The following is a 24,435-nucleotide window of genomic DNA, read 5'->3' as shown; positions in this document are numbered from 1 at the left end:
AAATTTTAAAGTGAAAATTAATATATATCTATCAAGTCTAGAGATAAATTTTGATTTTATTTTTTTTTCAATGATCAAAATATAGTATTTGTAAGGGAAAAAAAAGGTGGAGGTTTCCCTATTGTTTTCATAAAATGTCGAAACATCGGGCGTAAAGATTTTCAAAATTGAACCGCAAATTTGTCGAAGATTAATAAATGCAAATAATAAAAGAATAATTTTCAAATTTGATTAAACTTAAATTGAACTCAAGGCGCAGGCGTACCAACTTATCCGACACCAACTCCTCCCTCCAAGTCTTTATTCCACCCAATCCCCAATTATTATTATAAATACATCAAACTAAATATAAAAAAATACTCTAAATTATAAATTTAGCTTTTAAGTTTTTTAATATTTAATTCATAACTTAAAAAGTTAACACTTTTTTTGAGTACAATTAAAAAAAATTAAACTAACGAGTAATGATTTGATATGATGTGATACTATGAAGTCGATAAATAAAGGTGGACTTATAAAAAATTCAATTAAATACTGGGTACGTAAATTGCGGTTTAAACGAATTTTCTTTTAATAATTAATTATTGAAAATTTTTCTTAAGTAACATAAATTTAATGTATATTTTAATGAATGTTACTCGTTTACTTTTTAGTATGGCATAAATTGAACTTTCTTTTTGTTTTATACCATATTATTTAAGTTTGATGTAGATTATGCTCTTTTTTAAAATTTCAAATTTTTTTAGCATGTTTTGCTATTTATGTAAATGTCTCTATTTATAAAATTTATATAAACGTCTCTTCTTAATCTAGGAATTTACGACATTTTAAAGGAGCTAACTTTGACAAATTGAATTATGTGAACAATTATTTGAATTAACACATGTCAGTTGTCAACAACCCCTACAGAATCGTTGACTTTTTAAACTTCCCTTCACTTGCACGGCGCACTCAATTCTCCACCTTTGTAATTGCTTTCACACATATAATACCAATATTGTTTTTACAAATCACAAGATTTTATTAGTTTTTTTAATACACAAAATGTGGGTTAGGGAGATTTTTAAAACTTCGAATAGATGCCATGATGCTAATAATAATGGTTATCCAAGTACTCAAAGTATCTCCTTTGAGTATAATTCTCACGACTTTATTTTTTATTTCATCCAAAAGGTCTCAGACCAATAAATATAATTGTCCTTATCTATATATCATAGATCAATACTCTCTCCCTAGTCAATGTGTGACTTTGTTTGGATTCCTCTCACGAATCCAATCATTCTTTCCTTTAACAAAGTACCATCGAGCCTCCTCTGATCAAGTAGTCACTCATTCGAATGCTCTCGAATCGAAATGAGAGCTTGCTCTTATCCAAGGCTCCAGGCATGTTCTGGTAGAACATATAACATATTATACCATGACTACATTTTCTAAGACTCACCACTTCTTTATTCGGCACTCGAGGATTCACCGGCATAGTTAGGTTTAGAGCATGGCTCCGATACTGGACAACAATACTCCAAGTATATTTATAATGGTATGATATTGTCCGTTTTGGGCATAATAATTCCTACGGATTTGTTTTTTGTTTCACCCAAAAAGCCTCAAACCAATCGAGGTAATTGTCCTCATCTATATATCATGGATCATGCTCTTCCCTCCCCTCATAAACCTAAAAGTCGAACCATGCTCAAGAGCCATATAATTTTATTTTATAAGCATATCAATAAAATTAAATTATATATTCAATATCGTTAGAATTGAGCACTGATTATGGATATTGTTTTTCCTTTTTGAGTTTGAGTAATTTGTCCGTTGAATTTAATAACACATTATTTTTATTCAAATTTATTTTTATAGAATTTATTGATGTGTAACCATCATGAGTGGTTCACTCGTTATAACATACTAGGGTAAACTTGGGAGAGAATGAGATCAAACTTTTCTTAATATGGACACTTGTTATATTTTATTATATTGTTAGGTAAGAAATACATTTTTTATTAGTTAGATCTTGTTAGTTAGGGAAAAAAGAAGCGGTAAATTCTTTAAAGAACAAAAAGAATCGGTAAATTGCAATGCAAGTAAAAAAGAAATATCTAAAAGAAAAAAAAAATTCTGTCAAAGAAATTTTGGGGAACCGAGAAAGAGGACAATGGAAGGTTGGTGAAATTGGAATCTAATTCCCGTATCTGATTCCATGTTGATTTTGCAGAGGGAATATTTAGATATATAAATATAAAATTGATTTCTTTTCCTTAAAAGTATATTTTAATATTAATTTCATCTTTTGTCTACATACTTTAGAAAAGTTTTTTTTTTCCTTTTTAAAACTAACTTTTGAAAAGTTTATGTATTGTTTATATCATTTGATTTAGTCCTATTCCATGTCACTGCCACTAATTAGAAATGGAAAAAAAATCAACTGAAACGATTTTTTTTAATATGTAGGGTGGGGATCAAACTTAGAACCTCTTAGATTTGAAATTTTGAGATATATGCATGTTCGTTTTTGCTCAATTTAAACAAGTTATCATGTCATTGTTAGGGTGTTCACCGGTTGGGTTGGATCAGATTAGGATTTTTTTGGATCAACCCACATATCAAAGAACCGACATAATCGAACATAGAAGCCAACGACCCCAACCCAACCCAAAATTTTCGGGTTCGATCGGGTTGGGTCACCAGGTCATCTTAGTTTCAAGTTCCAAATCCAAAAAAAAAAGTCAAGAACATTTCGAGTTCCAAATACAAACAAATCAATTGCTCTTAGTTTTAAGTTACAAATCTACACGAACAATAGAAGGGAATAATAGAAGTATATAGACTCGATTGGAATTAGGGTAGAAGCACCGAAATCAAAATTATAATTTACTTGCTGTCGTATTAAAAAAAAGTTAAATAACCAGCATATTAGTCCTTTTATACGAATTTAATCTCTATTATTTTAAAAGTTATAATTTAGTCTTACAATATTCACTTGAACTCATAAAATATCTATACAACTACTCCCCAATTTCACCACTAGTGAGAGTGGACAAGAAGGAAGTAGGAGGGTATTTTCCTTTGCTTTCATTTTCGTCTACTAAAAAAGATAGGTAAATTGTTTAAGATTTCGTAGTTTTCCTCTAATTTATCCTCTAAAATTTCTCGAAAAGAAAGATCATAATATGATATATTAAGATGCAAAATTTTGCCCCTGGAAAAATTTCTAGCCCTACCGTTGATGACGAGGCCAAACCCGACAAAAATAATAGTATAATATTTCTTTTATTGAAAGTTAATTGGGGAAGTATTATAGATAGGTAGCTGGAAAGGGAAAGGTTAGATTGGCAGCTTTTGCACCCCATTTTTAATTTTGGTCCATAATGTTGTGACCTTCCATTTGCATTCCCCACTGTTTTGGACTCTATATTCCTCACCACTCTACAGTTATTTCACTATTCTACCATATCCTAAAAACCTGAATCCATTTTAATTCATTCGAGAACCACTTAAAATTAGAATATCGAAAAGTTATTGTTCTTTAGATCATTGTAAATAAATATGCAACAATTAATAATGTCGTGGAGATCATCTTAGAATAAATTTATTTTCAAAATGTGATAATTTTAATTAATAATCTTTTTAAAAATTGGTTATAAAAATTGGATCACCCAACTCACCAACAATGTTATTTTAAAAGTTATTTATCATAACTTTTTTTTCGGATATTGTTCCACTCAAATATAAAAAATCATTCTATTCTTTCATTAATTCAAGAACAATTTAATTTTAAAAATATTTTCTGAAATCTCATCAGTAATTTTAAGAACACTTATTCTATTCATTCATTTAAGAACAATATAAACAAACTTAATACCAACTCATCCCGTATATATCACACCAATACAATTTTATGGAAATTTTTTTGTAGTACAACGAAAAATCCAATACTAATTAGCTATGTATAATTGACACATGTCTATAATTAAGCCCCGATATGTGGATACTGCCACATTAATTGATGTGAGGTCACGTAGAAATTTGTGAAAGCTACTCTTTCCGACGTGGGAATACACCAACAAACTAACAAAAATTTGCTTCTTCTCAATTTAGCGATGGTGAGCCCCAATTTGGGCCTTCAACTTGGGCTACACACCTTGGGTGGGCCCAAATGGGCTGTTCCTTCTAAAAGTCCATAGAAAACCCCCAATTTGTTAAATTACAGATACTATTTTTATTTAGCTTTGTTATTTAGTTGTCCACGTGAGTTTAGCTTAGTACTAATAGGTCTTCCTTCCAGCTAAAATATTATGAGTTTGAATCCTTTTCTGTGTACTGAAAAAAAAATTATTTTTTAGTCTTGGACCTAAACTAGTATTTAATAAGTTTATTAATTTGATTGTGTCTATTGAATCTCTATACTAGTTGTTAACGTGAACTTTTCATAATTTTTCTTAATAAATTCTATGTCATCCATTCTAGTAATTTAAGATTATAAGTATAAACAAAATAAATAAATTATAAGTTCCAACTTTTAAAGTGATGTCTATCTAATACTCATTCTTAAAACTACCATGATCCTCTTTCAGAATAAATTATAAGTTTGGTTTTACATTTTAAAATTATTTCTAGTCTTCATTCTATTTAAAACCAATCTAAGAAAAAGAGAAAAAAAAATTGTTGAAACTTTGACTCTTCACGTAAATTCTTGTTACGTCAACCTTAGAAGAATTTTTGCTAATACATAGGTAGTCAAAGTACTTCCATCTAGGAGACAACTCTCGATAAAAATGCATGAGCTTTAAATTGTATACCCATCGAGTTTTTGTAGTTAACTTTGTCAATTTATGTATCAAATTAAATGTATTATTTAAATATTAAAGAGACCAAACTAGCCATTTTAACAACAAAATCAAACTCAAGTAAAACAATTCCACTTAAGAAAAGAAAAAAAATCCCACCATTGCCAAAATTTATAATATTAACTCCATGAAATTCAACGTTCTTCATCTTCTTCATAAAGGAAAATATGACAATTAAATTTTCAGCTGATTAAATTATATTAAACCCCTTTCCCGGAGCCGTGAATGGACGGTGGGTGTCGATTCCCAATTGGATTCGGCCCCGATGGATTCTTCCGACGGTTATCTCTCGCCTGTTCTTCGCTCTTCATCTTCTCTCCCGGAGGCAACAAATTTCAAATCGTAAGCAAAACGAGAAGATTCTGAGAAGAATTTAATGCAAAGCACAAAGAAAGAATTGACTCACTGTATCCGCGAACATGAATCTTCTCCCCAGTCGCGCTTCTCTGAACTCTGCTGATTCCAGACGCTCGCCTAAATCAACCGCTCGGATCACGAAGCCATGCGAATTTCCACATTGAGAATATATGAGGAGACTCAGGAAAAGGTAAGCAAGAACTGGATTTCTTTTTAGCTCTGGCATTTGTCTCTGTGTTTCTATGGCGATTGGCGAATGGAAGAATCCAACCTCTGCCGAGATTTGTAAGCTTGAGAACTTATATATATAGTTAGAATTCAATTGCAAACACAATCATAGCTTATTTTGAATCACTTCAGATTTCAATTTAGATGTGTCTGGGAATCCTATGCCACAATAGATCTGTGATGTCGATTTCTGCGTCGTTTTTCGTTGACTTGCGTGTCTACTGTGTAATCATCTTGTAAATATGTTCATTTCCATTGAATTGAAAGCATGAATCCAAAAGTTTCTCCACACAGCTGTAACCTGAATTGATGACTACTGGTAAGGAGGTCACTTTTCATTATGGTAGCATACCTGTTTGTGGAAATGCCGAAATGACAATATTATGATTTCTACATCATTTTTTGGACTTTTAAGCTGCTTGTCAATGATTATCTTATCCCAGGATCATCAAAGCATGCTCCAACAGTAAAGATGACAAAAAGTAACAGGACAAGCCAGCAGTAAAGCTGGTAAGCTTTACTTTGTTGCGTTTTGTTCTGTTCATGTTGTTCTTTTAAAGACCAAGATGAGTAGATCTCTTCTCACTTCCTTATATGGTATACTTCTGTTGGTTTATTTATATTAGGTTTTTTTTTTTTTACATAATATTAGGCTAAATTACGACAAAGAAAAAAACCCAGAAAACTTTGCTATTTATTTCAAAAATACCTCTATTTCTTCAAAAATTTCAATATTATCTTTTACCTCCCATAAACGTTTCAAAAATACTCATGGCATGGAAAGTTGACGTGGCAGAATCCGAAACTACGTGGCAATTAATGTGACAATTAACATTCTAATTTTGTCCTAAAAGTCTTTTTCCTCTATTGTCTCAAGACTCAAGACAGTTTGCTTCTCCATAGTCTACCAAATTTTGCCCTAATCCATCTTTTAAATGCAATAGCTTGTTTCACCCTTCCTCTCTTTTTAGACTTAATCTAAACAAGTTTTTGGCGTTAATTACCACGTCATTCTAGATTCTGTTATGTCAACTTTTCGTTTAAAATTTCAATGGAGGTTTTCTCAAAGATATTTTTGAAACGTTTATAAAATGTTATTGAAACTTTTGAAAAGATAGGGCTATTTTTTAAACCAAGGCAAAGTTTAGGGGTATGTTTTTATAATTTAGCCTTTATATTATATTAGATAAGTATGTGAATCCCACTTGTATTTTTTATTCAATAGAGAAATGTCACCTCAAAAAAGAAGTAGGAGCTCATTCTTATCCGTGTTGTTCTTCGAGTCTAATCCAACTGTATTTTGCTCTAAATGATACATTATCAAAACAAATTATAGATATGCCATGGTTTAGGAAAAAAATATACAGAAAAAAGACAAGCAAATAAGATATCAGAAAGATTTTATTTTGGAGGACTGTTACTTCACATCATTCATCTGTGTAGGAAAAACTGACGACCAATTGACCTGGAATGAGACAATTTGTGATGATGGACTAGGCACTGCTTATAAAGTTTCTGTCTCTGGTTTTATTGGGCACTTGATTATTTAATATTTTTAGCCTTTTTTCTTTCTTTACTCAAAATCTTGTCTGGTGAGGTGCTTTTTTATTCCCCTGTTATGCTTGTGCTTTCTAAGGCATTAGAATCCAAAAACCTCTCTTGTCAACTGGAAAACCCCATGTTAGCCCACTTCTTTTGCTTTTCTTTAGAATAATAACAAAACTTTTTATTCACAGAAACTGAAAAGAATTACTATTCAAAAGTGGGGAAAAACAAGCCCCTTGAAAATGGAAGTAACTTACCAAAGAGAGTTCATATTAGTAAAAGGCTGTATGGTTGTATAGTTGCAAATAAAACAAGGGTATGTGCACTCCAATTTTGGAAACAATGACATTTACCCAAAAAAAAAAAGAACTTTTCTCAACATTGTTGCATCTTCTTCTTTTTTTTAAGAAGCAGTTGTATTAAATTAAGTTACAGGGCAGAATTTGAGAGGGTGTCCTCTTGAACAATATGAAGAAGTCAAAGAGAAAAGTTGTTTTGCCAACACCACGTGTCTATTGGAGATGAAATTCCCCATTTTGCAAGACTGTAGGCTGAGAAATTACATTGACGAGGGGCATAATGAAAAGAGATGAAATCGAAATTTGGAGCTCGGGTTTGTATCTCCATCAACCAACTACCCTCTTCCCCCATGGTTCGTAAATCTCCTTGGATTAAATGGATTGCCAACAAAGAATCCGACTCCACTTCAATGCATGAGTAAGCCAATGAAGCTGCAAATCTCAAGCCTTCCAATATTCCACGAATTTCAGCAAATAGAGGGCGACAACCTGTAAGGGAGACGCGATGATTTTGCGGCAATGATAGTACCTGAAGAATCTCGAATGATACATCTGAGACCTGTTGAATCACTCCTACATGCAGCATCTGTATTTAATTTTAGAGAGAGATTTGATGGAGGACTCCATTGATACAAAGCTATTGATTACTATAATATTAGACGGTTTAACAAGCCTTTCAAAATGAAATATGATCGAGTGGATATACGAATTTTGTCAAATATGAGTTACTGGATGGACATTCATGAATTTTTAGATGTAGATGTTATGATCTTTAATGTACTATACATATTTCAGCCTCTTATACTACATCTAACAAAGATAGTTTCTTGTCATAATGGGTGCAATTGAGAAAATTAAATTATGTTCTATCATAATGAACAATACCTTCCTACTGAGTGGGCAACAAGAAATCCTTATTATTTACCACTATGCCTGCCACAGAGTTTTTGACGAAGTGTTTTACTACTCAACTTAGGAAAGTATTGTTCTTTATTATGGATTCAATTTATATTGTCTCTATGATTTAAATTATTAGAATTAAATATGCATGATTCAAGTTGGTAGCTGAACATTTATATCACAATAAATTTTATTTTATTAATTTAGGTTGCCAATGTTTCCAAGAAGGGCATTTGGTCTAGTGGTATGATTCTCGCTTAGGGTGCGAGAGGTCCCGAGTTCAATTCTCGGAATGCCCCATTTTTTTTCTTATTTCATATTTTAGTTTATCTTTTTAAGCGCACGTTTCATATTTCCTTTTCAGAAAACAGCGCGCTTTGGGCCCTACTATTTATAACGGTCCACATTACCAAACATCTACGACACGATATCAATTTCGTGGGCCCTATGGGCTTCCAATCTTTTTTTCTTTCAACTTTATATAAATTCCAAAATGTGATATATTAAAATTCAGCATATTTTTCGAAATTATCTTGAGTTTTGAAAATATTCCAAGTAAGAATAAAAAACAAAACGGTTATTATAGGGATATGCATATAATTTTGGTCTTTTGATATCTTTTTTTTTTTTTTGTCTTTCAAATATTTAAATATTCTATCTTAGAATCTGAAAAAACTATGATCTTATTGTATAAAATTTGCATACAGACTATTTTACTTAAAATATTTTTGTTGTGTTTTCATTTTCCTCCTTTTGCTTTTCATAAACCCTAATTCCTAAAACATGTTTCACTCTTTTCTTGTACAAAATTTGTAAATACAAATTGTATTTTGTACAAAGTTCAGGGGATCAAGCACGGAGAAATGAAACATAAAAAATTGCTCGTGTTTATTAATTACTAATATATATATAGAGAGAGCTTCTAAAAATATGGACCAAATTATAACAAAACTAAACCTAATGTTGTACTTCTAAAAAATATATAAAGAAAATAAAAAGACACTAATGTTCTAGACGCTAAAATGATAACTTGACAAATTTCTTTTACATCGTATCATCTTATTTGGATTTCAATGATTGAAAATAAGATTGGAAAAAAAGATATATACACTTTATCCTAAAAATGAAATTTTGTGTATGCTAAATTAATTACTCCTAAATTTTTATCTAGAAAAAATAAAATTACTCCTAAATTTTAGCCTTTAAAGGTGTGTGATCCAAATTCTGTCTAAGCGCGTGTTCATGCCACTCAATATGTGACCCAAATAACAAAAAAAAAAAAAAAAAAAAAAAAAAAAAAAAAAAAAAAACTCGACATTTTATATTTATATTCGGAAACCAAATTTGTTGTCTGTCTGTCCCCTCTTTTTTATATGATCAGAAATTTACGACTAAAGTCCCAATTTATTGTTATCATCTGGAGAAACTATAAATTTAAAAAAATATATTATAAAAAAAAGCCTATAATAGTATTGAATAACGTTAAAGATGTCGGCTATATAAATACAAGTATGATTTATAAATTCCTCAAAAAATAAATTGACTTATAATTTACGTTAAATTATAAGTTTAGGACCCCACGAGAAGTACTTATCTTCCACTAAAAGATCATGAATTCGAAAAAATATTTAGAGTATTATCTAATAAATTACTTATTTAATAGACTTCTAATTTGTTTAACATTTTTTAAAATTAGACTAGGCACAAAATTGAAAATTGAAACTCAGTAATTTACTAGATATTTCTTTTTCAAATTTAAGAGCTCATTAAATACACTTCTAAAAGTAGTAGATTACCTCTAAATTCAAGTACTTTTTTAAGAAGCAAATAGCTCTCATGTAACGTTCTTTTTTCTTTTTTTTTTTAAATTATTTATTTCTATTTCATACGCTGGAGTCTACATTTCCATTGACGGTGACGTCCACATCATAAAACGCTACTTACTCTATAATTAGCTAAGTTCATTTTCGGGCTAACCAATATGATGAACATAACTCGCCAATATAAGTTTAGTTTTGCGACAATTCGCATATCTCAAAGCTCCATTTGTTGTATTGAAAAAAATATAAAAAATTCAACTACTCTTTTCACTTATCTCTTTAAAATATGGAGACTTAAATATCATAAACATAATTTCAATTTGATTTCTACGATTTTAATTTAATTCTTATGATTTAAAATTACAGCTTAGTTCCAACTCAGTTCCTATTATTCAAAAGTTTGAAGTTAATCCTTATAATTTTGTTTAGTCTCACAAACACCTCCATTGTTAGCATATGTGAGTTTTCTCATTGCTATTTCCGTGGCATTGAGTTAATTTTTTATATTAAGATGTGAAAAGCTGAGTAAAAGATATATATAAAATGACAATAAAAAAATTAGTGAGTTTTCAAATTGATAAAAGACAATTTATGAAAATGATTTGTAAAATTTAACCAAATTATAAGAACCAAATTGAAACTAAACTAAGATCGTCAAGATTCAAGACTAAATTGAAACTCCTCGTTAGAGTGGTTTTATAAATATTTTTACGTGAACTGCAATCATTTGGAAAAATAATTTTAACAAAATAAAAGCAGTTTCAAAATATCAGAACAAAAGAAAGATATTTGTGGTTTATTATTACATATTTTGTTATTAAAATATAATTATAGAAATGAACATCTTATGCTTAAATTCACCGGAAAACCACCCTACAATACATAAGAATCACTAATTACTAAGTCAAACGATCATCATGAATTTGAATTAATTATCTCTTAATTAAACTTAATCTCTTTTGAGTAATGGGCCACATGGTTAGTTTTCTATATTTATAGAAATACAATTTAAATTTTTTAATTAAGAAATAATAAACCAAAAAAAAATTAGTAGGCAGTACTATCCAAAATCTTTATACAACTTTAGCATCCGTATTTTAAAAAAATGTGTCAAATAGGTTTTTCTAAGATTAAGAGTCTCAAAACTTACCAATAATATCTAATATGGTCATGAAATTTTAATTTTATATCTAATAGATCTAAAATGTATTAGATAAATTTTAAAATTTACAAATTTATGGACACAAATATGAAAATTCAAACACTTATTAAACATTACTCAAAAACTTGGATTCCAGATGTTTATTGGAATCTTTTAAAAGTTTAAGAACTCATGAACACAACACCCTCTTCAAGCACGGTCAACTATTACTATTTCAAAAGTACATGATATAATACAATCCCATCATGTGAACTAAAAAGAAAAAAAGTTAAATTATAAATTTACAATTTCCCAAATTTATAAAGTATTTAATAGTTGAACTTTAAATTTTAGGTCTAATAAATTCTTTATTTATTCAGCATTTTAAAAGAGTTCACCCATTTATTTAGACACAAAATTAAAAGTTTAAGCAACTAAATACGTTAATTTAAAATAATTTGAATATCTTAGGGGGACCTATTATTCAAGGACTAATAGTAATAAAAACCTGAAAACTTTGATAATGAGGGCTATGTAATGTTACATTAAACATTAGTTTTAAAAACAAAAACTTATCAACAATCATAAACAGTCTAATTGAGCAGGGGGGACAGCCCAGATATAAGAAAACCAAAATTTTGTAAAGTTAATTTTCTCTCTCACTTTCCAGTACTCCATCACTGTCCTCACAACCCTCAGTTCTCACTTCTCTCTCTCTCTTTCTGGTGGCCGCTTTGAATAATTTCCCACACACATTTCACACGAAAACCCCTCTTTCAGACTCTCATGGAACTCCTGCCCTCGCCCGTGACTCCACCACCACTTCCCACCTCATCTTCTTCCCCATAATCCCCATTTCCCACAGACAAAATCAAAACAGAGATACCATTCAAGAACAAACAGAGAAATCGAAAGCTTACGTGGTTTTGGTTGTATGTATGAGCTTCAGCTTCTCCTTCTGTAGCTCACGGCGGCGGCCATGCGATCCCCTCAGTCCCTCCGCAACGGCGGCGGCTCGCCTTCGCCGCACGCTCGAATCCCTACCCCTCACCACCACTTCCACTCCACCGTCTCCGTCCACAAGCTCAAGCGGTTCAACTCTCTCATCCTCGTCTTCCGTCTCTCTACCTTCTGCTTCTCCCTCGCCTCCGCCGTCTTCATGCTCACCAACTCTCGCGGCGCCTCTGGATCCGATTCTCCTCGCTGGTACGATTTCGACGCCTTCAGGTACGCAAACGCACGCCTCTTTCCGACTCCGTTTCCTTTTCGCCTTTCTGTTTGCTTGCCGAGAAAATCTAGGGCGCACCGATTTACAATTTTGAGGAAAAAGAGGAACACGAAACTAATCAATCACTTCGCGCCTGATAATTTCATCAAGAATTCCTGGAATCTCGAAACACATTTCGTCCTCAAACGAAACACTACTAGAATAGAATCAGCCGATTTTCTTTCCACTTTCTCGGCAGCCAAACAGGCTCCCAGCGAGAGCTAACAATGATCGAAAATCTCCGACCAGGTACGTCTTCGCCGCGAACGCAATAGTCGCCGTGTACTCTCTGTTCGAAATGGTCGCCGCCGTGTGGGAAATCTCCAGAGACGACACTCTCTTCCCGGAGATTTTACAGGTCTGGTTCGACTTCGGGCACGACCAGGTCAAAACCCTAACCCTCTCTCTCTCTCTCTCTCTCTCTCTCTCTCTCTCTCTCTCTCTCTCTCTCTCTCTCTCTCTCTCTCTCTCTCTCTCTCTCTCTCTCTCTCTCTCCTGATCCAATTAGGGCTCTGATTCCATAGGCGTTCGCCTACCTTCTTCTCTCTGCGGACTCGGCAGGGACGGCTCTGGCGATAACTCTGAGAGGAACCGACACGTGTACGGCCACGAGCGCGTTCTGCATTCAATCAACCATCTCGATCGCACTGGGATTTGCCGGTTTCCTGTTCCTCGGGTTCTCGTCGCTGCTTTCGGGTTTCCGGGTCGTCTGTTTCCTAATCAACGGCTCTCGTTTTCACTTCTAGACTGAGACCGAGACCAGCGGAATATTTTGGTGCGTCATGTCGTTTCTATTCCATCTCCTGTCTTCTTTCTTTTTTGTGGTGTCGTGTTGTGTTCTCTCTCTGACGTCGTCATGTCGTCTCTGCCTTTATTTTTAACACTTCGGGTAATTCTTTTGGAACAATACTAACCTATACACTTTCCAGTATAAATTTTTACGACTTTCTTATTAATGTGGCGTAATTTTATTGGCCCATTCTTAAAATTTTGAACCAATAAAAATATACTACATCAGAAAGTTTGTATAAACTTATATTGGCCGGTGGGTAGGATAGTAATTTCCACTATTGTGCATAGTATTAGTAGCTATTCCATATATGAATTTTCTCATTTACCACCGTTAAGAAAAATTGATAACTATTTATTTTATTAAAAAAATAAAATATTTATTTTCTCTCTATTTTGTCTACTTTTTAATAATGGTCGATAAGAGATACTTGTTAATCGATAAACACCTAAATATTATTCCTATTATATGTTCTTCTTCGCGATATTCATATTGCTTAAATCGGCCACAATCTTTCATGCTCAACTAGATGTCATCGCGTTTGGGATGATTCCTTCATCAACAATCTTATTAAACTTTTTTATTATTCTATATTGCAAGAAATTATTAGGATTCTAAACTTTAAGGAGGTGGGGAAGCAAGATCCTATTGAAAATCTCTAATTTTTAGAATTTATATTTGGTTTTTTGTTTTAATAAATTATTATATTTTCCAAGTTTTAGCTAAGGTTTTATTGGGGATTGAGTTTTGATGGGCTGCATATAGACACTTTTGAAATACTTGGGTGTGAAAACGTTTGTGAAATTGGATTTTGGTATAAAGACTTTACATGTAAATTTCCATAACTACCAACCATCCCTCTAGAAGATAGGTTGAAAATTGAGATTATGAGAAACAATTTAGCCTCCCTTTTAGAACCTTTTTTTTATGGAAATAATTAAAATCCCCAAAGGATTGTGAAAGAGAAAATGATCTCTATGTTATGGAATCTAGAACTAGAGGCAATTAATGATGAATACTATATAGAAATGTTTAGGTTTTTTTTTTTTTCTCTTTGTTCTTGAACGTTTTTTTTAGTACGTCATGTGGGGACATGGATTCGAACTTTTAATCTTATGGTTGAATATATATATGTCTTAACCCATTGAGCTATGCTCTGGTTGGCTTTTTGTCCTTGAACTTGTTAATATGTATCGGTTGTTGAACATTTATAGGTTCATTTTATACTCTACCAAGGTAATTTTGGTCCTTAATGCAAAAATAATTTGACATGAACCAAATTGGTTACTTTTTTAATCCAAAGATTAAAATAAAAATTGTGGAAGTTCAAAGATTAAATTGATTATTCTTTGAATAGCTCAATAACTAAAATTATAATAAATATTATAAAAGTTATATATTTTGAAAGTTAAGTAATTAAAATGACCCAGGTAAGATTTAGACCAAAGTTTTAGATATAACATGCTACTATTTCACAATCTCGATTCTCCAACATGAGAAAAATGCAATAAATAGCCTTTACCATTATTGAATTTTACTTCCAACAAACAATGACATGAATAGAAATATGATGATTATTGAAACATATTCAATTGCATGTGAAATTATTTTCCTTTTTCTAAAACAAAAACAGAAAGACTAAAGCTTTTTTCTAACGAGAATTTGTTAAGCTACAAACATATTAAATCATTTAAATAATTTTTAATAGCTTTGTATATTGTTTGATGCATGTTGCAGTTATAATTCTACGTTTGTTATTGGGCTTAGCACAAGAAAAAAATAAATGGGAATTTTGGAAATTGTCATTGTTTTTAATTAATGTCATATTTGACGTGAATATGAGAAAGAGATGCGAAAAAAATAAATGTCATATTTGACGTGAATATTGAGAAAAAGATGAGAGAAAAAACCTGCGATCACAGTGGGATTCGAACCCACGACCTTTAGATCCGGAGTCTAATGCGATATCCACTCCGCTATGCGACCGCCTTATGGCAAAATTGATGGAAGAATAGTATTTGACTGTTCACTAAAGGCCCATATTTTTCATAAAATATATATATTATAATATTATTTTCTATTTATTTTAATTTATAATATAAAATAATATATTTTCCATGGAAATTATTTTCAATGGACTAATCTTTCTTATTGCTTCATAATTAAATCTTTTTAAATTTAATTAAATAAAACTAACAATTAAGAGAACTTCTAATTCTTTCCAGTTAGATTCTATTTTTTGTTCTCGTTCTAATTTTTTTTCACAATTAAAATTAATCAAGTCATATTTGAAGACAACTATGCATGAGAAAGATTAAGTAAATCATTAATATAGTCTATTGAAAAATATATATTAATGAACTTAGATTATCAAATATTAATCCATAATTTTGTATCTAAATAAGTAATAAAAATAAATTTAAATGATATATTGATATTTTATATTAAGACTCATCTAATAAAATTTTGCTAAAGGTCTTATATCATGATCCTCCCGACAATAAAGTAAGGGAAGAAGAAGAAAACGACGACACGAAGATGATGATGTATCGCGTACCTTTTTGTTCTTTTAGGGATTTGCTCGATTCGACTTGAACAAATTCTGGAGTAAGTCAACTCGATCGCTTCGATTATCTGTCGATTTCTATAGACATCAACGACATCGACGTCGGAGTTGATTTTTGCATATCATGGAAATGATGGAAGATTGCTTACGATATTTAACCAAAACATTCAAGACCTGGGACTTTTAGCTCGAATTCCAGTTTCTAATATTAACTATGATATTTAAGAGCTAAAATGGATACACTTTGACAATTCTTTGCATAAAAACACCCAAATATACACTAAAATAACTCTCACCACTAAACTACAGTCACTTGATATTGAAAATTAACTGAATTTCATTTGTCAAATAACATTCAATTAACATATTCATATATCTAATTACAACAATAAAACAATATTTTATTAATATTTTTTAAAATAAAATTTAACTATTTTTTTTTGGTGTGAAATTACTAATTTTTGAAGATTAAGGACTGAATCGACGACTAAAATAATAATGATCATTTTACATATTTAGCTATTATTTTATTACTCGAAGTTCAGAATATTAGATAGTTTGTAAATGTAATTCATAAATGAAATAATAATAATAATAAAGTGCGGTTGCTAGAATTCAAATTGATGTCTAAACAGGTGACAAATGTGGAATTCTCACCACTAAAATACAGTCACATGATGTCAAGAATTGGTTGGATTTCATGTGTCAAATAGCATTTGAGAAACAGATTCATGTTTCTAAATACGACAATAAGACGATAATGAAAAAAAAAATTAACTAAAGTTAAAAAAAATAAAACATTATGGGGTGTGGCTGCTCGAATTCAAACCCAAGTCTCTACCATCACAACGTGGAACTCTCACCACTAAACTACGGTCACTTAATACTAACCTACAACACTCGATATTGAAAATTGGTGGTGACGAATGAGATTCGAGTCCAAGTCTCTAAGGTCACAATATGAAATTCTCATCACTAAACTACAACCACGTCTTGTTAAAAACTAGTTTGGTTTCATTTGTCAAATAACATTCGAGTAACATATTCACGTGTCTAAATACGACAATAAAATAATAATTTATCAACATTTTTTTAATAAAATTTAACCCTTTTGATGGTGAAGTTGACTCATACTTTATAGTACATTCAAATTAAGATTAAGATTTTTTAAGGATTGAGGACTAAATTGACCTTGGAAATAATAAGGATCATTTTATATGTTTAGTTATTATTTTATTACTTGAAGTTTGGAATATTAGATAATTGTAAACATAATTCATAAATGAATAAAAAAGACAGAAAAAAGTTAATAAAGTACGACAGGTTAAAATTCAAGCCAAGTGTAATCATGTCAGAATGTAGAATTGCCAAGTGTAATCATGTCAGAATGTAGAATTCTCGCTAAACTACGGCCACTTGATATTGAAAATTAATTGAATTTCATTAAATAGCATTCAATTAACATATTCATGTATCTAAATACAACAATAAAACAATAATTTATTAATTTATTAACATTTTTTAAAAATAAAATTTAACTATTTTTTGTGTGAAATTATCTAAGAATTTATAATACAAGATTAAGAATTTTTTGGAGATTGAGGATTGAATTGACGACTGAAATAATAATCATCATTCTATTATTTTATTACTCGAAGTTCAGAATATTAGATAGTTTGTAAATGTAATTCATAAATGAAATAATAATATTAATAATAAAACGTGTGGTTGCTATAATTCAAATCCATGTCTAAACCGACCACAAGGTGGAATTCTCACCACTAAAATACAGCCATTTGATGATGAAAATTTGTTGGATTTCATGTGTCAAATAGTATTCGAGCAACATATTCATGTTTCTACATACGATAATAAAACGATAATGGAAAAAAATAAAAATAAAATAAAGTCAAAAAAATAAAACATTATGGGGTGTGGTTGCTTGAAAATTCAAGCTCAAATCTCTACTAACTCATGATCTTTTGGTCAGAAATATGTGTCTTAACCACTTGAGCTGGTTTGACTTACTAGTTTATTTATTTCAACTATTGCAACCTACAAGGGTGAAAAGTTAATAATAATATTACTCAATCACTTTATTATTATTATTATTCGATAAATTATTTAATATAGAATTAGTATTAATATAATAGCCATTAACCAATTATTCCATAACCAATCTTGTAATATAAATATATAAGATAAATATAATAGATTTCAGTATACAATACATAAGAAGAGAAAATAAAAATAACCAAAAGTTAGAAAAATAATAAGAATTTCAAATAGTCATTTGAATTAAAAAAAAACTCAAATTTACTATCTAATTGAGATTCCCCCATTAATTATTGATACTAAAAGTAGTTTGTTTTCTGGTTGGGTGATATACTCTCAACAAATATAACTACGTGGTTATACATTGATTGAAATTAGGGATGACAAAAAAAACCCACGAAACTCGACTCGATCAGGTCGGAAAATCTATGGTTTGACCGGGGGCAGGGTCAAATCGAGAATCCTAATTGGGATCCCGGCGGGGACGGGGAGGAATTCTCCACCAGTTTAACATATTTGTTTTCTATTTTTATATAATAATATTAATATTTATAAATTTTATAAATACTTTTTAAATTAAAAAACTCAAGCTAATAGTTCAATTCACTATTTTTTTCTTCACTTCTTATACTAATAAAACCTAATTAAAATTTTTAAAAAATAAAATATAAAATACAAAAATATATATTTTAACGGGGAATTCCCACCCAAAATTTCGGGGGCCCATTTCTAATTTAAATATAATTTGAAATATAATTATATGTAAATTTATTTTAACTGGTTGTATGGTATCAAATACTCATTTGATGCATCATTTTCTCATTGGTCTTGACAAAATACTTATTAAAAAAGGAGACCACTAATCTCATATAGTTCTATCTTTAATTATTATTTGTTTATATACTTTTAATTTGATTAGGCAACCTAATATTTGAGTTTTGAATTCAAATTAAAGTTGGTAGATTCAACTTTTTCAAAGGTAAATTCAAAGTTTTAAAAATACTATAAGGTAAGTACAATGAATAGGATGGAGTGTGAATAAATTAAAAAAAATACCCTATTCAAATTAAAATTTTAATTAATTAATATTTCAGGATATGCAATAGTGGACAAATTATATATAATATTGTGAAAAAAATGTAGTCCATGTTTGCATATTCTAAATAACATTTCTAAAGTGAAAACAAAGTAACTCAACTTGTCAACCTATTACTTATCTCCTCCTCATCATTTTATTTTGAATTAAAACATTTCACATAACAATTATATATTTAAATTTATATAATTTAATTACAACTAAATGAAATATATAACACTTTCAACCTTATTAGCGTTAGTAGGTAGGACCGGTGAATTTCCTCGAAGTACTAAAAAACAAATAAATCAGGAGAAACTAAATCAAGTAGAAAAAAATGTCTCTACAATCCAAAATTTGTTATGATTTGCAAAGGTAAAATTAAATAGAATCCAATTCCCCACAAAAAAAAAAATCCAAAAAATTAAATAACAATGTCAATATTTAAAATATTTTATTTTGATCTGACAAATGGATTGGAATCTATAAAAAGTGATTATGAAAAAGTCCTAAAATATCTAATTAAAAAAATAGCAACACCGTCACCGTGCACAATTCTTCGCCCAATTAAGCGCAAAGTAACGAATAAGCCACTGACACGTGGAGAGCTCACAAAACCCGCGTGCAGCAGATAAAAACTCTTCGACTAGAGTGAATTATTTTCCAGCTGTGAGCCTATACGACATGTCGTGACGTACCCGTATAAATAAGAACATCCATGGCCCTTCTTTGTTAATCATCTTAATTATCTGCCGCTAAAAAGGAAAGAAAAACCTTAATTTCCTCACAGTAATCCCAGATTCCGGTCTCACTCGGGTAATTTTGCCGACCCTTTTTTTTTTTTACAGTTGCCGTCGCTCCGATCAACATCGAGACGCCGTCGTTTTGTTCGGGGGGTGTGGGCATTGTTGAAGGGAAGCTTTCATTTATTTTTTACTTTTCGTATCTCTCACGTTTGTTACTTTCCTTCCGTTGCAAATTTTGGTAGAATAGAACTTAATTTCATCGTTTTTATTTTAAAATCTTTTGTTGGTTTTACTTTTTTTCGTATAAAAAAGCGTTTGATGTGTTGCAATTTCATTCAACATCATCGAAAGCAACGATTTGTGGCTCTTTGCAATTTGGCTTATTGTTTGAACTGTAAGATGATTCTTTTTCGCTTTTTTCTCCTGACCCTTTTGCTTTATTCTTCGAAAGGCACATTTTATATGAAATTTGACGCAATTCATGATTATTGCTTAGGATTTGTTTGTTTTGGAGTATATGTCCAGTTTTGATCTCTCTCTGATCTCTTTTCTCTTGGAATTGAATGATTGACCGAGGCATTATGTTTATTTGCGTATCAGAAATTTGAAGAGAGGTCTCAGTAATGGCTAAGGAGTCTTCCAATGGAGATGCTTATACTTCTACAAAACCCCCACCTCCCCCTTCTCCTCTGAGAAGTGCAAAATTTTTTCAGGTGACACAGCTTTTTTCTGTAATTTTGTTTTATGATATGGTATACATAGATCATATTAGAAATAACCTTATGAACATGTGAATCTATTTGAAGGATGGAATATCTGTGATCAGCTTGACTTTTTTGGATGGATTCTTTGATGAATTTTATTGGCATCTAAGTGCAATGTAGCTTTTTATTTCTCACTTAGGGAAGAAACTTCATTTGATGCTCCCATATAAAGTTTCCTCAATTAAGTAATAGATCGATATGAACATTCCTTGTTGCTGATATTTTTTTCCCGGTTTCTTCTTCCATAACCCAGCTTGAAGAACAAGAAATAAGAGGGTCCTATGTACAACATAGTCATAAATCCATAATAGCGTCCAACCGCAACAAGTGAATCGATTATCTTCATTCACAAGGATACTAGATTACTAGTGAAACATTTTTTTAGATCATAACAAACCTTGCTTCCTTTTTTTTCTTTTCTATTGCGATTTCTGGGGTCTTAACTTTTATCTCCGATGTGATATAGTACAATTTTGCCGAAGTCCGAATGGATTTGATTTTGGATTCTATCAGTAAGGTCTAGTTACTATCTCTTGTTAAGTCTAACAAGCTAACAATGCTAAGAAGGTTTTGTGACAATAATTAGTCATAAGTGAATACAAACAGGAAAGAAGCTTGCAAGTATATCCAATAATTTACTCAATTCTTACGTTCAACTTCAGTATTAAGAAATGATATTATATGGTTTCTTGTTTCTTGGGATAGAATTCAATGAGGCAGCCAATTAGCTGCTAAATGGCTTGATATCATCATGTTGGATGAGATCTTAAAGATTTAATTGGTAATTAAAAATAATGATAAAGGAGTAGAAGTTTCGAGAGATCAGCATCTTGTTTCTGTTTCTGAAGCACATATTCATTTTGTTGTTTTAGTAAAATTATATGCTGCCTTTTTTACTGTCAATGTCCAGACCAGTGTATTCCTTGTACTATCTTACTGTTATACTTTGCTCCGATGATCCAATGTTTCATGTTTTGATACAGTCCAATATGAGAATTTTGGTTACTGGAGGTGCTGGATTTATCGGCTCCCATCTAGTTGACAAATTGATGGAGAACGAAAAGAATGAGGTGTGGTGGATTTTGTCACAAAAACATCTACGGGAGAATCTTTAAACAAAATTTACAGTCAATTATATGATTTGGAAGTTTGATATTCAAAGTTTATTTTACTTATTTTTAGGTTATCGTTGCGGATAACTATTTCACCGGCTCGAAGGAGAACCTTAGAAAATGGATTGGTCATCCTAGATTTGAGCTCAGACGTCATGGTACAAGCATCTGCTTTCTGTTTTTTACATACCCATCTCTCTTTTCCTTTTACTTTTCTCTTTGTCATCCGGATTGGAAATGACCTGTTTGACCTGTTTTCTGCCATGTCTTAATGCCAGACGTGACCGAGACTTTGCTGGTTGAGGTGGATCAGATATACCATCTGGCATGTCCTGCCTCGCCGATATTCTACAAATATAATCCCGTTAAGGTATTAGAGTCTAAGCAACTGTTTGTTAGATAAAATCTGTTACATTCATATCGCAAATGCATTGCTCTGAACTTTTTAACTCATGCTATTTCAGACAATAAAGACAAATGTGATTGGAACATTAAATATGTTGGGACTTGCCAAGAGAGTTGGAGCAAGGTTAGAACAATAACTTTCATGTCTTTGAATTATACATCTGTAATGAACTGGTTTAATATATATATATATATGTTTAACATTATTAATCATATAATAATGAATCTTAGGATTTTGCTAACGTCAACCTCGGAGGTATATGGTGATCCTCTTATTCATCCCCAGAATGAGAGCTATTGGGGAAATGTCAACCCAATCGGTATGTCGAATCGAATACTCTTAAAAACTAATGACCTCTATAGATTTATGAATAGGTCAAGTTTCCATCAAGTTTTAGGACCCCCCTTGTAATTCTGCTTCTATATATGTGGAAGGTGTAAGAAGTTGCTACGATGAAGGAAAGCGGGTGGCTGAAACTTTAATGTTCGACTACCATAGGCAGCACGGGATCGGTAAGATTTATGTCCCTGTTTTGGTCCCTCTGTTATTTCTAGTTTGATGCCAACCTAATAACATTAAGAATGTTTCCTGTAACAGAGATAAGGATCGCTAGAATTTTCAACACCTATGGACCGAGAATGAATATTGACGATGGACGTGTCGTTAGCAATTTCATAGCCCAGGCAATCCGGTAAGTTATCGTTACATCTATACATTTTTAATTATTTTGTCATGAGGTAATGTATACATCTTTGTTTGGGTTGGAATTGCTTCTAATCCGCTTCGTGTGAATTCTTACATAGATGTACTTTATTCTCAACTTCTCTGTAATGCAGCGGCGAGCCATTGACTGTTCAGTCGCCTGGAACACAAACACGGAGTTTCTGTTACGTTTCCGATATGGTATGTGAAATCAACAACCGTGAGCTTTACTTCTTTCGATGGTTTTTAAATTATCATCCTAATTGGATATGGGGAGCGCTCTCGTCTCATCGTTTGTTACTTTTCACCTGTCAAGGTTGATGGACTTATCCGACTTATGGAAGGAGAGAACACTGGGCCGATCAACATCGGGAATCCAGGTTTCGTATATGGCTCAACTTAGAACTAGGAATTATATGAAGGCAACTGTCCCACTGTCATTGCTAACTCTGTCGTTATTGTCTTAGGTGAATTCACCATGCTCGAACTCGCCGAAACCGTCAAGGAGGTACGTTATCTTTCTCTAATTCAAACCATTTTTATTTGAAATGGAAGTTCAAATCGGTGACTCTTCCGAGCCCTTCGCCTTCTAACTTTCAATATCGTCTGGTTTTGCAGCTTATCAATCCCAATGTTGAGATTATCATGGTCGATAACACCCCAGACGATCCACGACAGAGGAAGCCAGACATTACGAAAGCAAAGGAGCTTCTCCAATGGGAGCCGAAGATCAAGCTGAGAGATGGACTGCCGATGATGGAGGATGATTTCCGGGCAAGACTTCAAGTGCCAAGAAAGGAGTAAATAAAATTTTCCCGCGAAACAAACAGAATTCTTTTTCTTTGCCTTTTGCATAAATATCTTTGCAGCTGCTGCCTGGTGTGTTGGATGATCAACATGGTTGAGAGCTGAGTGAAGATGCTTTGACAGAGATGATGAGGAGTTTTTGGTCTTTAACTAGGTTAATAAAATGCTTATTTTTATCAATTTTACTTTATGAAGTTAATTCTTCAAGAGGGAAAAGAACAATATTTTCCATTATGGATTGAGGACAATTCTTGATGAAGTATAGAAAAAATAAAAATGAGGGTGTTTATTTTTTGTGGATGTCTCTCTCTCCATTTATTTGTTCTCTGAACTATTTTCATTTTCTTTTTAATGCTTTTTTAAGAATGGTAAATGGTGTAGATGGGATGGAGAATCCATTCTATTTCGGTTCTTGATTTTCATTTTCAATCTTTTAAAAACATAAACGCTGGATGATGGTTCATGTTTCTCTTTTACATTTTTATAAATATTTTTAAAATTGTTTATAAATTTTAGAAAATAAATTCAGTTTCTTGTTAATTAGTATGTGTGTGTATATATAGGGTATGCCTCTAAGCATACTGCCACTAAGAAGACAAGAGAGTGCTTTATCGAGTGGGAGGGCAGAGCACTCAATGGTCTTTCAAAATAAAGTGATAGATGGAACTGCCATTAAACGACTTATTAGTAGATTTCTCGATCACTTCGGAATGGCATATACATCACACATCCGAAAGATGGACGACACTCTAGACCAAACAATACCTACTAGAGATTGAGCTCAACTCAAAAGATGGAGACATAAATGTGCGATAAAGTCCTCGGTGGCTGAGTCTCTCGATATTGGGTCGACCTCGCTCCGAGCAAGCATCGAAGGAATTAATCCAATGTGGATTCCCGGCCTATTTCGACACTAGTTAAATGGGGTGAATCACCCAGATCTTTTGTTATCAAACAGTAATTAGATCCCTTCCTAAGAAAGGTTTTTTAATAAAGTTGCATTTTTTT

At 31.7% G+C, this 24,435-nt stretch overlaps 2 protein-coding genes, 2 long non-coding RNA genes and 2 other non-coding genes across 7 annotated transcripts; 4 read left to right on the top strand and 2 right to left on the bottom strand.

Moving 5' to 3' along the window:
• Positions 1-4,935: 4,935 nt before the first annotated feature.
• LOC148209262 (uncharacterized) lies at positions 4,936-5,394 on the bottom strand. Its single transcript, XR_015793400.1, has 2 exons — positions 5,254-5,394; positions 4,936-5,158 (listed from the first exon to the last, which is right to left on the bottom strand). It is a non-coding gene; the product is annotated as an uncharacterized LOC148209262 (long non-coding RNA).
• On the top strand, positions 5,256-8,078 carry LOC111009997 (uncharacterized). The gene is made up of 2 exons (XR_015793399.1): positions 5,256-5,394; positions 5,876-8,078. It is a non-coding gene; the product is annotated as an uncharacterized LOC111009997 (long non-coding RNA).
• Positions 8,079-8,403: 325 nt separating this feature from the next.
• Positions 8,404-8,475, top strand: TRNAP-AGG (transfer RNA proline (anticodon AGG)). Its single transcript has one exon. It is a non-coding gene; the product is annotated as a tRNA-Pro (tRNA).
• A 3,299-nt stretch (positions 8,476-11,774) lies between these two features.
• Positions 11,775-13,585, top strand: LOC111010005 (CASP-like protein 4C1). The gene is made up of 3 exons (XM_088128356.1): positions 11,775-12,364; positions 12,654-12,789; positions 12,929-13,585. Exons 1-3 carry the CDS (start codon positions 12,117-12,119, stop codon positions 13,148-13,150), a joined length of 606 nt encoding a protein of 201 aa, XP_087984482.1. The 5' UTR covers positions 11,775-12,116; the 3' UTR covers positions 13,151-13,585.
• Positions 13,586-15,107: 1,522 nt separating this feature from the next.
• On the bottom strand, positions 15,108-15,180 carry TRNAR-CCG (transfer RNA arginine (anticodon CCG)). The gene has a single exon. It is a non-coding gene; the product is annotated as a tRNA-Arg (tRNA).
• A 4,387-nt stretch (positions 15,181-19,567) lies between these two features.
• LOC111010118 (UDP-glucuronic acid decarboxylase 6) lies at positions 19,568-23,727 on the top strand. 2 transcript variants are annotated; one of them, XM_022283449.2, is made up of 13 exons: positions 19,568-19,706; positions 20,237-20,349; positions 21,384-21,470; positions 21,583-21,670; positions 21,791-21,882; positions 21,977-22,041; positions 22,149-22,237; positions 22,353-22,430; positions 22,516-22,609; positions 22,755-22,821; positions 22,937-23,000; positions 23,088-23,128; positions 23,239-23,727. In XM_022283449.2, exons 2-13 carry the CDS (start codon positions 20,260-20,262, stop codon positions 23,422-23,424), a joined length of 1,041 nt encoding a protein of 346 aa, XP_022139141.1. In that variant the 5' UTR covers positions 19,568-19,706; positions 20,237-20,259; the 3' UTR covers positions 23,425-23,727. The 2 variants fall into 2 exon arrangements, with proteins under 2 accessions (XP_022139141.1, XP_022139140.1); XM_022283448.2 differs by lacking the exon at positions 19,568-19,706 and adding an exon at positions 19,881-20,030.
• The last annotated feature ends 708 nt before the right edge of the window (positions 23,728-24,435 follow it).

This window comes from Momordica charantia, assembly GCF_013281855.1.
Source record: "Momordica charantia cultivar OHB3-1 chromosome 9 unlocalized genomic scaffold, Mcharantia_2.0 BLBB01000009.1, whole genome shotgun sequence".
NCBI classification, from domain to species: Eukaryota; Viridiplantae; Streptophyta; class Magnoliopsida; order Cucurbitales; family Cucurbitaceae; genus Momordica; species Momordica charantia.
This window is presented reverse-complemented; position numbering and strand designations above follow the sequence as displayed.

What these genes read in the sequence shown, in the direction of transcription:
- LOC111010005 (XM_088128356.1), top strand. Translation starts at nt 12,117, where the DNA reads ATGCGATCCCCTCAGTCCCTCCGCAACGGCGGCGGCTCGCCTTCGCCG. An exon ending in TACGATTTCGACGCCTTCAG is followed by an intron (nt 12,365 to 12,653) that starts GTACGCAAACGC and finishes ATCTCCGACCAG; the next exon opens with GTACGTCTTCGCCGCGAACG. An exon ending in TCGACTTCGGGCACGACCAG is followed by an intron (nt 12,790 to 12,928) that starts GTCAAAACCCTA and finishes CTGATTCCATAG; the next exon opens with GCGTTCGCCTACCTTCTTCT.
- LOC111010118 (XM_022283449.2), top strand. Translation starts at nt 20,260, where the DNA reads ATGGCTAAGGAGTCTTCCAATGGAGATGCTTATACTTCTACAAAACCC. An exon ending in TCTGTTACGTTTCCGATATG is followed by an intron (nt 22,822 to 22,936) that starts GTATGTGAAATC and finishes TCACCTGTCAAG; the next exon opens with GTTGATGGACTTATCCGACT. An exon ending in GATCAACATCGGGAATCCAG is followed by an intron (nt 23,001 to 23,087) that starts GTTTCGTATATG and finishes TTATTGTCTTAG; the next exon opens with GTGAATTCACCATGCTCGAA.